Genomic DNA, 13,611 nt, shown 5'->3' with positions numbered 1-13,611 from the left:
AAGTCCTAGATACGTGATTGACATAACCGCAACGGATCTGCTCTGTTTGGGGGAGTTATGGGAGGGGGTAATTCTGAAAATTAGGAAAAAAGGTATTTTTAACTTAACTTACGAAGTAAGTTACTCTCTCGTTTTAAATCTCGACCAGGTCTGATGACATAGAAGGGAGTTGGAGTGGGAAACTAGAATTCTTGGAAAACGTGAAAATCTAGCTATCTTACGAATGGGTGATCGGATCTTAATGAAACTTGATATATAGAAGAATCTTATGTCTCAGATGCTCCATTTTCAATTCGAATCGGATTCGGGAACTTAGAGGGTTAGAGGAGGGAAACAGAAATCTTGGAAACTGGAAATCTTGGAAAACCCTTAGAGTGGAGAGATCGGGATGCAATTTGATGGGAAGATTAAGCACAAGTTATATATACGAGATTGACATAACTGGTACGGATCCGTTCTCTTTGTGGGAGCTGGGGGTTGTTAATTTGGAAAAATCAGAAACATTGAGTTATTTTTAACTTAAGAACGCGTGACCGGATCTTAATGAAATTTGATATTTAGAAGGAACTCATGTCTCAGTGCTCTTATTTCAAATCCCGACCAGATCTTTTGACATTGGGGGGAGTTGGAGGGGGAAACCGGAAATCTTGGAAAACGTTTATAAATGTCGTAGATACGTGATTGACGTAACCGGACTGGATCCGCTCTCTTTGGTGGAGTTAGGTGGTGGGGTTCAGTGCTTTGGCGAGTTTGGTGCTTCTGGACGTGCTAGGACGATGAAAATTGGTAGACGTGTCAGGGAGCTGCACAAATTGACTTGATAAAGTCGTTTTCCTCGATTCGACCATCCGGGGGCTGAAGGGAGAGGAAAAATTAGCAAAATTGAGGTATTTTTGATTTACGAGTGGGTGATCGGATCTTAATGAATTCTGATATTTAGAAGGACCTCGTGACTCAGAGCTCTTATTTTAAATCCCGACCGGCATTAAGCCTCTGATTTTCCTTTTAAATCAATCTATTGATTCTTAGAATTTTGCTAGAGCTCATACCTTATGAGCTCTTGGCTCTTCCGACCTCGTCACAAGTGCCATATGAGCTCTTAGCTCTTTGTTTTTTTTTTTTTTTTTTTTTTTTTTTTTTTTTTTTTTTTTTTTTACAAAGAATCGGTTCCAGACGTGTGAAATTTTATGAAGGTGCTATTTGAAATTCTAATGTTCTCGTCCATGATCCCCAAAGAGGGGAATGCAAGGTTAATGGAATTTTCAGAAGTCCAGATACAGACTCAATGAAGGCCTCGGAAAAGTTTTTAGTTCCACAGTTCTACCCCTGCTCCATTAAGGAAATTGCATCGTAATAGGCTCCCAAATTTTTGAACCAAGCTTTTTGAAACTTTAAACAAAAAATGAAATATTGAATTTTTAAGGCCATAATTTACTTGGAGAATGGCTCTTTTGGAGAAAATGTAGCGATGAATTCTCCTTATCTCCCCACTGAATCTGAGTGTAATGTTGGATTGAGCTTATTCCACTTTTACCACTTGGACCCCTTAATCCTTTTCATCAGAATATCTAACGACAGAGGCTATCGGATCTTCTTTTAGTAAGTAAAAGTTATAATAGGGGTTTTGGTGGAGGGGTCAGGGACACCTGGAACAAGAGAATCGATACTTTTCTTTAAAAAAAATATTAAATTTGTCTATATTAAAATTAGCTGTTGTACTGAATTCCAGTGATAGATTATTTGTGAGTATCGTCACTGGATTTCTTCTAAATGTGCAGAAAATTGCCTTAAAATTAAAACAAATCTACAAGGATGTACAGACTCAAATTTTATGTTCGGTTTATTCTCAATACAGCTCGCTTATTTTGTGCTTTTCCTGCTTAAGATTATAGTAGTGCTTAATTTTAGTCAGCGTAAAAAATATCAAAACTTCCCAGATATGGTTGATGAGAAGCTGATACAAACCTGTTTTATAACTAGAAAGCTCAAACTCCAATCACTGAATCCGAGTAAAAGTAGAAAAAAGTACTGACGAATTTATATCTTTGATCTTAAAAGTGTATGGATATGGTAGGAGCTTTTACCCCCTCAAGTTTAGAAAATTGTTAACTCGGTCGGACATTTTAGAAAGAAGTTTGAATTTAAAAGACACTGAAAGAACTAAGAAAATTATTACCCTTAATTTTTAATAGGTCCTTGAAAAGTGGCTGAGACAAGAATCAATCAGCATAAAGAATTGAAGGCAATATCTTGCTAAAGTCATGTTGTTGGGGTAAGATGATCAGTGGGGGCATTTCATAGTCGAAAAGCGATTCATTTTTTAGGGATAGAAATTTGACTTAATTTTTGATCGAACACAGGGTTGTTTTGATGGTGCAGAAGAGCCATGTGATGTAACCGTTTGTCAATAAGGACCGAGGCTAGGATACCGTCCGAATAAATATTTTCTGAATTTGAAATTTCATTGAGTTTGGATTGACAACCTAGACGAAGTTTCATGCCAGACACGATAACCAAAATAGGCTAACTTTGTTGATTAGAAAGAGCATTGGTGGGCTGGTTCGTGATCCTGGTAATGACAGAATCAGCTGGTGTCGCTCATGTCGATAATATTTCACTTGAGATACATTTTCATTGGAAATACTATGTTCGATTTTCTTTTCTTTTGTCTTGACACCGTTTTTTATTTTTAATCCTTTTTTTCTTGTGTGTCGTACTTTCTTCTTACTTTGTCAAGAATCAAGCTTGTTCTTGGTGGTAAGGTTACCTGCATATATCTTATTTGTATCCAGTCTGCTTGCTGCATGATTCCAGTGAGGCAAAAGAACTGGCTTGATGGGGGGGGGGTATTTTTAATTTCCAATCAAATTAGCCCCTATGAAGATTCTTCGACAACTCCTTCCACACGAAGTTCCCTAGAGAAAAAAAAAATGGATAGTGCCCACTTTGCTTCTTTACTTAGGCACTGCTATTGTGCTGCCTATTACAAAAAAAAATTTATATCTGCTTGCCGTCTTAAATGCAGGATTTAAAAACGATTAAGAATCAAATATAATATTTTTATGCTTTACTTATGTCAAAAAATGCACCATCAACGTCCTGTTCATAGCTGTACCTGTCATAATGAAGTTTTATTCTTGCTCCCTAGGAAAAATTCTGTAATGAAGCTCTATTCTTCATTATTTTTAAAATTCCAATTTTTTTGGTAATTTAAGAACACATATAAAATTAGTTTTATTATCTTAGTTTTTTAGCTGGGCAGGCGTGTAAAGAGTGGTGCTCAAAGAAAGGAATTGCCGTGGACCGAAAACTTGTGTCAGGTAACTACTTATTCATTTTAGCTTAAACTTGATTTGGAATTGATTTGTGAAGAATTAAATTTTGAATAAACCAGAAAAAGCTATAGAACTCTCAAGAGTCCCAGTATACTAAATCGTACAGTCTACTAAAGTCTACCTGTCTTTCCGAATGTAGCTGCCAAGCACAAATTCAGCCTCACCAAAACTTGTAGAAGTTAATTATTTTACGAATTTTCCAACATTTAGAATAAATTAATTTAATTTGCTCTGCTGGGAGAGAAGAGGGTTGCTAGTTACCCGTTCTGACTGGAAAAGATCCCAGCCAACAAAAGAGGTGGTCTATAAATGAGCTTCAATAACCAAAGATTTATTGCTGCATTTGTCCAATAACTACTTTATTTAATTTTGTTTACTTCATTTACTTATTTATGTTAAACATTTTGCCTTAGCTGCTCAAATATATCAATTCTGTATATTCCAAAGTCCTGTTTTTGTCATCATATAATTGTATGTTATCAGAACCATATTTATTACCAAGATGTTTAATGCAGAAAAAAAAAAAAAACGCTTAGAACTCACAATAAAGTGCAACAAGAAATGTTTTTCACCAAATTCTCAGAAAATGCAGAAAACAATTTATCAACAATCCCTTCAAATCTGCTTAAATGGTTGGACCTGTATGCTCATTCAAAGGGTGGAAGACTAGGGACATAACTTGGACTTGTACTTTTGGAAGGTGATCATTCTTATTACTCCAAAAATATATGAATTTGATATGATGTCTAAACTATATGTTTCTAGTCAACCACTGCGAAGCACACCGCAGGAGAAGGAAAGGGACTCTTGAATTTTTGACTTTGATCTTATTTGTAGTGCAGAAGTTACACGATTACCTACTGCTTTTGTAAAACAAAAAAGCTCATTATTAAGTTTCACTCATCCAGTTTTCGTTTAAGCCTCGTGAAATGACAGTTTTAATATGAATATTTCATGAACAGCTGTGGGTTTGGGAGTGGGGCAAAGTTCTTTAGAACTCCTTGACGTAGTGTATGGTGGCTGTTGACGAAAACGGTCTATCGTAACCACTCCATTGCATGATTTATATTTGGGCTGTTTGAATAGTTATTTTCTGGTAAATCATATCAATTTAGCGGCTTCAATCTTCAGAAATATTGGTCATTGTGTCAACAAGATTTGTTGCCACAAAGTCCATGATTAATGTTCTCTTTTGAAAACCCCTCGACTTCGTTCTAAATGATACAAAGCGAAACCATTCATTGAAATTTTTGGTATTGCTTAACACCAGTGTTTAATAAGAGATTCACTGTGGTGTCAACTTTCTATCCTCTTTATATGTAAGGTTCCCATCCCCTCCCATTGACTCTTTAATCATTGTGCCACTAATTGCCAAGATAACAAGTATTAGCACTTATATACTTTTTATAGCCCTATATAAGTGCCAAATTGGCACTTATATAGTTTGGTTTCCTTACCTGTAGGAAGAGACATGAGCACTTGGAAAATCGCCTTATTTGGTGCTGTAGATATGTTTTGAACGGTATTTTTTACTGAGCTATTCCTTCAACGCCGTCTTTTGGCTTCTTGAATTGGATATTCAGTAGCCACATCTATCCTAGAGATGAAACAAAGTAAAAGAACTGCGATACATCATGTTTTATTGTCTGCCTAGAGTGGCCATGGGAATAATATTGTAACAAATTCAATAAAAACCATGCTTAAAGGTAAAGTTATTTTTCAGATGGTGCCTCGAGGCAGTATTTTCGTTACAAAAAGAAGCTTGATACCCTTGAAGATGATGAAGTACCTTCAAAAATTTCGAGACTTGATGAGTCTGACGAAGACGATCCTGAAGTTACCGATACTGTTGGAGCTGTAGCTGTGGACACCGACGGCAATGTAGCCGCCGGTTGTTCTTCTGGAGGAGTTCCTCTTAAAGAGGCTGGTAGAATTGGACCGGTATGACCTTTTTGCTTTAAACCATAACATAATTGAGTCTGTAGCTATTCTGATGTGCTTAACGTAGCAGATGTATCTCACTAAATCTTTTTTCTGGCTTATTAGCCTTAGAATTATGGAATTTATCATGCGTTATCAGAATTTGGTTAATAGTTATAAGTTGAATAATTTCTACTTACTGAATGTGCAAAACAAAATGAAAAAAAGTTGTGAAAAGCAAAAAAACAAAAAATAAAACCAAGCAAACTTTTAATTTGATGTTTGTTTTCAGATGTTTATTTTGTCCTTAGGCTTTTATTTGTATACTTTTTTCTCTTTATTTGCTTTTCTTGTATTGATGACAGTTGAGAAAAGTCTCAGTCAAAATATCTGCATATTTATCTTTCCTTTTTTCACTCGCTGAAATCCTCTTCGTTTTTTTTCTTGTTCTTTCTTTTTTGTCATGAATTATGGTAGAAAATGGAAATGAGGAATAACGTAAAAGGAATGAGGCGATTTTACTAGCGAAAGAAGAATCTCAAAGGGAAAGAATTGTTTCTATTAGCAAAATATACCAGCTTATGAATTTGGCCAAACCCTTCACGGTGATTCAATATTTAAGAATAACAATACGATATCCATAGAATACCCAAGGCAGGCCAGGTCGTGATCAACGCGTTCAAATCAATCAGCCTTGAGAAAGATTACCACCTGTAGCACGAAAGTGCTGTTTTAGCACTATTTTATTATTGTAGCATTTGCTCAGGGCTGCTAATAGCAGAAAAGTGTTATTTTAGCACTTCAACAGTCAATTTTTGACTATAGCATCGACAATTGCTGTACAGCGCGCAAATTTGGGCAATTGAAGGACTTTAGGGACTGACCGTGGTGGCAACCCTGGTCTTGACTTAGGATTCATAGTATAATCGCCTATTTTGGAATGATGGAACTTGAGAAATAGCAAAGTTAGTAATTGTTGTGGTTATAACGTGTTTGTAATTCTTGGCTATGAGCTAAATTATTATGAAACCCTGGCAAAGTGACTTTTCTAGTATAATAAGTGTATTTACGGATACTCCTTGTTTGTGAACGGATTGTGAGTATCAACCTGTTTTATTACTGAGAACTGCAAAATTCTTGTCCTAAATTAGTTTCAAGGTCGATGAATTGATTGCTTGATAGCAAAATTGTCAGTTTCTTCAGGCGAAGACTCCATTTTAAATGAAAAAGGAGATTAACCGTCGAAAACATTGGCATTTTTTGTATTTGACTTTTTCTTTTTAACGATGAATGTATAGGTGCTACCGATTGTTAACACTCTTTAACAGCATATTCACAGAATCCCTACGTAATGCTATAAATTGTGATTGATCAGATGATTTAAATTCCATATATTTAACATGGAGTTTTATATTATTTGTAGGTATTACCGAGTGTTAACTCTCTTTACTGTTTTCCATATCCAATTACAGGCAGCAGTTTTTGGTCCTGGTTTATGGTCTGGCACATCAAAGCGTGGCAACTCCAAAGTGGGTGTTAGTTGCTCTGGACAAGGTGAACAGTTAATAGCTACAACTTTTGCTAGAACCGTTGGAGAAAAATTACTAGCCAATAAAAATAGTTTACTGCCTCTGAAAGAAGTGATAAATAGGTATTTCATAGGTAAATCATTGATCTGTTTTATTCTGCCTCAATCCTGTGCTTTATTTTGTTTTTTTGTTTTTGAATTTAATGTGATTATCTGTTTCTTGCTGTCAAATGAGAATCTTTTAAGTAGCATGGCAGGAGATGTTTGTTGAAATAAATACTAAGCTCACTTTTTTTCATAATCTAACTAGTAGAATTCCACTTCTCTGGACCAAGAAGCAAAAGATGGATTTGAGGCTGATTAAAGGATTAAGCGCTTTGCCCTTTTTGAACATCATCAAACTTCTTACTTTTCCAATCAGTGTTTTTTTTTTTTTTTTTTTTTTTTCAACTTCATCGCTTTCAGGTTTATGAAAGTCAGCCCTTGCAAAAAGACTCTGCGTAACCTCATCAATGAGTCAAAAATGTCAATCTTCCAGTTTTATAATTATGAGTAAGAGAGGCAGTAATGCTAGAGAAAAGTGCAGAAGAGAAAATCGAAACACGATTTTACTGTTGAATTGGATTTCGCTGATCCTACCCAAATCATGGACCTGATAAGTATTAAAAATAGGTAGTCAGGCCACAGCACCAGATGCACTGCAAGAATCAGATTGACGATCTTCACTTGAACTGAAAGACACCCATTCACATAATAGTGCATACAGGAGGCTTTAAACTACTGAAGCTGCGTCTTCAGAAGCAAAATCCTAGCTCAAGGCCCTCCTTTTGGCCAACCATCAAGCACAGCTGCATCCTATCGTATTTTTGGTGCCATCGTGAACTTCTGCCATATCCAGCCCATCTGACCACATGCCCACGTTGACGATCAGATTCTTCATAGGTGTAGAAACGATGTAGTATAGTTCAAAGTGAGGGCAAGCAGGATTCATATGTACAGACTAGGGCTCAGTGCATACCTAGCGCTCACAAATCATGTTTTACCTCTGAAAAAGGCTATAATTTGGGGGGCGGCTGTTGATTTGAGATGAGAAAATATAAACAACTAGTCATGCTGATTTAATATCTTAGAAGATTGAAATTCCTTTTTATTGTGCGTAGCAGCGCTATCTATTATGGATTTAGAATACCATATCTGCTCGAAGGGAATAACTAGCAAAGCAGGTGGTGTGCAGTGTATTAAATGCAATGAACGGTGTCATTTTAGCTGTGATAAAACTGAGTATTCAAGTAAGTTGAACAAGACCTTTTTGTGCGTAATTTTTACGCAAATCCTTCAAAAACACGTGTCTAAACGCAACTCGAAAATTAATTTCGGAACAGCTAAGGAAGAATGACAAGAGCAATTTAAAAAAAAAACCTTAGTTGCTTTAAATCTGACGAGCCGGCAAGAGACAGTCCTTCTTACGATTGAAGTCGATATACACAACGGCCTGCGCTGGAATGATTCCGACGTGATCCTTGCTAGGTGAAAGCCTTCGGGGCAACTCTTCATGTTTATATGAGAAGTGCATACTCCAGAGAAATAAGAATGTAACGTGACGATTGTTCTGCTCTATCTCACAGATCTCTATGTAAAAGGTCGCAATGCCTTTGTTTCTGTAATTGTTGTTCTGAAGTAACACTCCAGCTGTGGGACAAGTCATAGTTCAGCTTAGATATTCATATCCTTATTGGATTAGAGACGTAAAAGGCTTTTTTAGGACTGACCATAGATTGGTAAAATCAGAGCCTCCTCCCCCTCTCCTTCTATTGCTATCAGAACACTATTTACTGACAGTGAAACCTATGATCACCCCGATCAAAAAGCCCCCCTTGAGACGCTTTAGAGGCTCGGTCTCATTAATAGAAACCTTTTCCAATAGCATCCAGATGAAGCCTGTAACATGCAGAGGAGAAGCTAAGAAACGAGGTAACTATGCTAACATCGTACAACTGGACAGTATTCATCTGAGTAAGCAAGGAGAATAGAACCTAATCTTACTCTCTAGAGGAGGAATCCATTAACCTCATTGGGATCATGATAAATTTGAGTGTTCATTTAGGGTAATAAACATCGCCAAGTTACTCAGTCTAATAGTTAACGGTCTGCACGGGATGAAAAGGGCCTACCCACAAACGGAGCCTCTCCGAAATTGTTTTCTGATCAGCATTGGTAGGCTACGGACTACCGGAAGTCAATCCTTGCAAAAAGATAAGAATGAAAAATCTGGTGGATGGTACATATGCCTTTACCTGCGATTTGTCGGTCAAATGCAGTGGTGTTTTTCCACCATTTACCAGTGCTGGTGAATGCTCTAAGGTCTGGGAAGCGTCAAATAACACTAATTGTCTCAAGATTGCCTCGTGAAGCTTGGTACTTGAACCCTCTAAACACACTAGCAGACCAGTCTGTTTCTTTGAAGAGTTTAGTCAGATCTGCTCATTAGGGCTCACTTCGTCATCCTGAACCAAGGGGTCTGAAGTTGCAAGGCCAGAACATACTGAGCTTAGGTAGGAGACAAATGCAGTTTTTTAAAGAACCGACCCGTGTAATTGCCTGGTCACAGTAATGAATTGTACAATGAAATATGGCAAATTTTTGTGGGTTGCTGTAGGGAAATAATCCTCTTGAAGCAACTTCAAACGCAGAATTTTGAATACATTCAAGGAATGGTTGAAATCTTTCACTATAGATAACGTAATGCAAGATCACAAAGAGCTAGGAAACGCCTCCTCCCGTCCTTGCATCTTTGCTAGATTTGGATATGACTAGGGTCTACATTTCTCTCCTGTTCAGACTGTTTATTAGTTTTATGCCTTTAAACATTCAAAATCAAAATGCTATATATGTCTAGTCACGAACCCACCAGAAATTGAGGTGAAACTATGCTTTCCTTAACAGATATATTAGTGTATAAGGCAATGGCAAAGCCAAAACCAAGCTTTCGACTGAATGTCTAGTTTGGCTAATCAATATTTGCCTCATACGTTGGTACACGGTGCCCCTTCCTTCTCCATCCTCAGAGTCGCTTAGTGCTTAGAGAAGTCAATAAGGGATTTAGGTAAAAATAGAAATTGACATATCCATGATATACCTTATAGGAATTCCGTCACAATGGGAACGTTTTCGTAAAAAATGTTTGTTTTTTTAAACTCGTCTTGGTAACAGAAAACCAAAGAAAATTTCTTGAGAATACCAAAATAAGGTTATTTCCATACTTTTTATAGATGCACCAGAATTGGCATCTCTTGATATTCAAAGCCGTTTGATGGGTGTCGTCGCCGTAGAAACCAGTTTGAGGTCAGAACAATTAGTCTTCCATTTTGGGCATACAACTCCGACATTTGGCGTCGCCTGGATGTCTTCTAGTGATTTAAAACCAAATGTAAGTGAAGTTCCTCTAAATTTAATTGAATGAAACTAAATACAAATTAAAATTAAATCTGATCTATTATAACCCTTTTATGTCCGGATTAACTCTGTGCATAAAAAAAAGAAAAAAACAAAGGAAAATGCGTATTAAAATTTTTAATTGGTGGAACTGTAATTTTTAAATCCACTTTTCTGATGAAATAAAAAATATATAACAAAATGTGAATGGAAATGGTTTTATCAAATAAAAACTCTTGATTTTTTTTATGAAATTTTCAAAACACCGTTTGATTGAGTACACACTAAAATTAAATCGAAATATCAATGCTCAAACACATCATTAAAAATAAAAAATTACTTGGTGTTTCCCTCAGAATCATAATTATTCCACTAAAAGAATAACATTTAAAAAACAACATAAAAACATGAAAAATTGAAACGCACACAAAAAAAAAATTGCTTCATGTGCTTAGTTCAATTGGCTTTTGAACAATTTACGTATAACCTACAAAGTAGCTGGGAAAGTCGTGTTATCCAAACACCATGGTAAATGCGTTAATGACACGTACATGAAATTTTCAGTTTTTTTTTAAAGAATGCTCAAGGATTAAAGTTTTAAGGGGATGATGTCCTAAATTCCAATCCTCACCCAAAAAATTAAAGGCAAAATTTTGTTTTAGTGTATCTTAATTACCTTTACGACGGACTTAGTTCAATTGTAGATTAGCTTCTGAATGGATGATTTATTTATTTGTTTAAATTTGAAGACAGTGTAGAATTCATGAATAATAAGTGTTACCAAACGTTCAGAATATAGGCAAAGTCTTTTGTCTTATTTGCTTTACTTGCATGTAGCATTAAGTAACGTCAAAATTTGCGCATGTATTTTTGGAAACTTGTTGGGCAGGGTAATAAAGCAAACTAAACGTAGAAGAATATAATTTTGCCCGTGCTTGCTTGCCAAATTTTTGTAAGGTATATTTCCTAATTGGGTAGCAAAAAATTTTGACAACATTGAGTCAGACTTTACCCTTTTTCCCTAGACCTGAAATGATCTGACCTTTTAAAAACTAAACAGTGAAGAGGAAAAAGAAATATAAAAACTTCTGATTCAAATCACTCATGTAAGTGTAGCCAGCTTACTAACTTAAAAATATTAAAAAAATATTTCCGTTTTTGGATCTACCTCTAGATAAATTTTTCATACTGATATATCTTTTCATTCTGTATTTTCCAAATACATTTGATTTCTGAAGCGAGTCCGATTTCTATCACCTATTGTCTACTAAGCTTCAAACTTTGTTTTTAAGGGTTTTGAATTATTGTAATCTCTTGTTAAAATATATAAATATTTTTACAATTCCTGATTTTTTGCTCTTTAAGAGCAAAAAATAAAAATAAAAAGAGCTTTAAAGCAATATATATATTGCTTTATATGTATATATGTATATATATATATATATGTATATATATATATATATATATATATATATATATATATATATATATATATATATATATATATATATATATATATATATATATATATATATATATATATATATATATATATATATATATATATATATATATATATATATATATATATATATATATATATATATATATATATATATATATATATATATATATATATTATACTAGCTGTTGGGGTGGCGCGAACCCCAACACCTTGTTGGAGGGGGTTTTGTCCCTGTGTCCCGGTCGTCATTTATATTCCCTGTGTCCCGGTCGTCATTTGTGTCCCTGTGTCCCAGTCTGTGATTTTTCTTTGAGTGTCCCAGGCGTCATTTATATTCCTTGTGTCCCGGTGTCCCGGTCGTCATTTATATCCCCCTGTGCCCCCTGGCGTCCCCGTTGTAGTTGTGTCCCTGTGTCCCGGTCGTCATTTATATTCCCTGTGTCCCGGTCGTCATTTGTATCCCGGTGTCCCGGTCTGTATATACATTCGTTTTTTAGTTTTGTTTTTCTCCTTTATTTTTCCTTTTTTTCCTTTTTTATTTTTTTTATTTTTTAGTTTTTTTTGTAGTTTTTACCTTTTTTTAGTTTTTTTAGTTGTTTACATTTTTCTCTTTTATTTTTCAGTTTTTTCCTTTTTTTAGTTTTTTTCTTTTTTAGTTTTTAGTTTTTTTTTAGTTTTTTACCTTTTTTTAGTTTTTTAGTTTTTTTAGCTTTTTAGTTTTTTTTATTAGTTTTTAGTTTTTTTTGTAGTTTTGCCTTTTTTTAGTTTTTTTAGTCTTTTTAGTTTGTATTTTTTTTACCTTTTTTTAGTTTTTTTTTAGTTTTTTAGCTTTTTTAGTTTTTTTTTCTTTTTAGTTTTTTTTGTAGTTTTTACCTTTTTTAGTTTTTTTTTCTTCTTTTGTATTAGTGTGAAATAATTCAGACGTCATATGCGGACAAACACGACGTCACTCGACAGACAGACATATAACCCACAAACAACTTATTTTGTATATATATATATATATATATATATATATATATATATATATATATATATATATATATATATATATATATATATATATATCTATATATATATATATATATATATATATATATATATATATACTAGCTGTTGGGGTGGCGCTTCGCGCCACCCCAACACCTAGTTGGTGGGGGCGCTTCGCGCCCCCCAAGCCCCCCCGCGCGTGTAAGTCGTTACGCGCCATTGTAGTTGTGTCCCTGTGTCCCACCTGTGAATATATATATATATATATATATATATATATATATATATATGTGTTTTTAACTACGTAAAACTTGCGAATATACAACATTCTTTGCTGTCCCATCGTCTGTGCATATAAATAGATTGTCAGGTTTACCGACTCTTGAACATGCAACGCATAATGGTCCATGGGAAAACAATCCGTATCCAGATCTATACCTCATGATTCTATTGATTGCCCTTGAGCTTTGTTTATGGTGATTGCTAATCGACCATTTCCTTTGTTGCCGTCGTCATTTATATATCCCCCTGTGCCCCCTGGAGTCTCCGTTGTAGTTGTGTCCCTGTGTCCGGGTCGTTATTATATTCCCTGTGTCCCGGTCGTCATTTGTGTCCCGGTGTCCCAGTCTGTGATTTCTATTTGAGTGTCCCGGGCGTCATTTCTATTCGTCAGGATATTGTAGGGCATCGTGAGTTTAAGCAATTCTTGTCAACTGATTGTTTCGCCTATAAAGAATATTATCTCGAGGTAAGAACTGATCACCGACCACAACGATTGCCACTTTGTTGATAGTTGCGTATCAGGAGGCATCAATTCGATTGCTGTTTTTAAACAGAAGCACTAAATTATTATTTTTGTGGAAAAGATAATATATACAAATATATATATATATATATATTTTCTTTTTAGTTTTTTTGTAGTTTTTACCTTTTTTAGTTTT

The 13,611-nt window shown here is 35.0% G+C and overlaps 1 protein-coding gene across 3 annotated transcripts in view; it reads left to right on the top strand.

Annotated features, from left to right (window-relative positions):
- Nucleotides 1–13,611, top strand: part of LOC136032307 (threonine aspartase 1-like) — a 185,020-nt gene that overhangs the window by 14,892 nt on the left and 156,517 nt on the right. For all 3 annotated transcript variants that reach the window (XM_065712606.1, XM_065712596.1, XM_065712614.1), the window contains exons 5-8: nucleotides 3,247–3,320; nucleotides 5,059–5,276; nucleotides 6,728–6,917; nucleotides 10,053–10,210. In XM_065712606.1, coding sequence (XP_065568678.1) covers nucleotides 3,247–3,320; nucleotides 5,059–5,276; nucleotides 6,728–6,917; nucleotides 10,053–10,210 — 640 coding nt within the window. The remainder of the gene's footprint in view (nucleotides 1–3,246; nucleotides 3,321–5,058; nucleotides 5,277–6,727; nucleotides 6,918–10,052; nucleotides 10,211–13,611) is intronic.

Source organism: Artemia franciscana, chromosome 1 (assembly GCF_032884065.1).
Source record: "Artemia franciscana chromosome 1, ASM3288406v1, whole genome shotgun sequence".
Lineage (NCBI taxonomy): Eukaryota > Metazoa > Arthropoda > Branchiopoda > Anostraca > Artemiidae > Artemia > Artemia franciscana.
The sequence above is the reverse complement of the archived record's forward strand: the minus strand, read 5'-3'. Positions and strand labels throughout refer to the sequence as shown.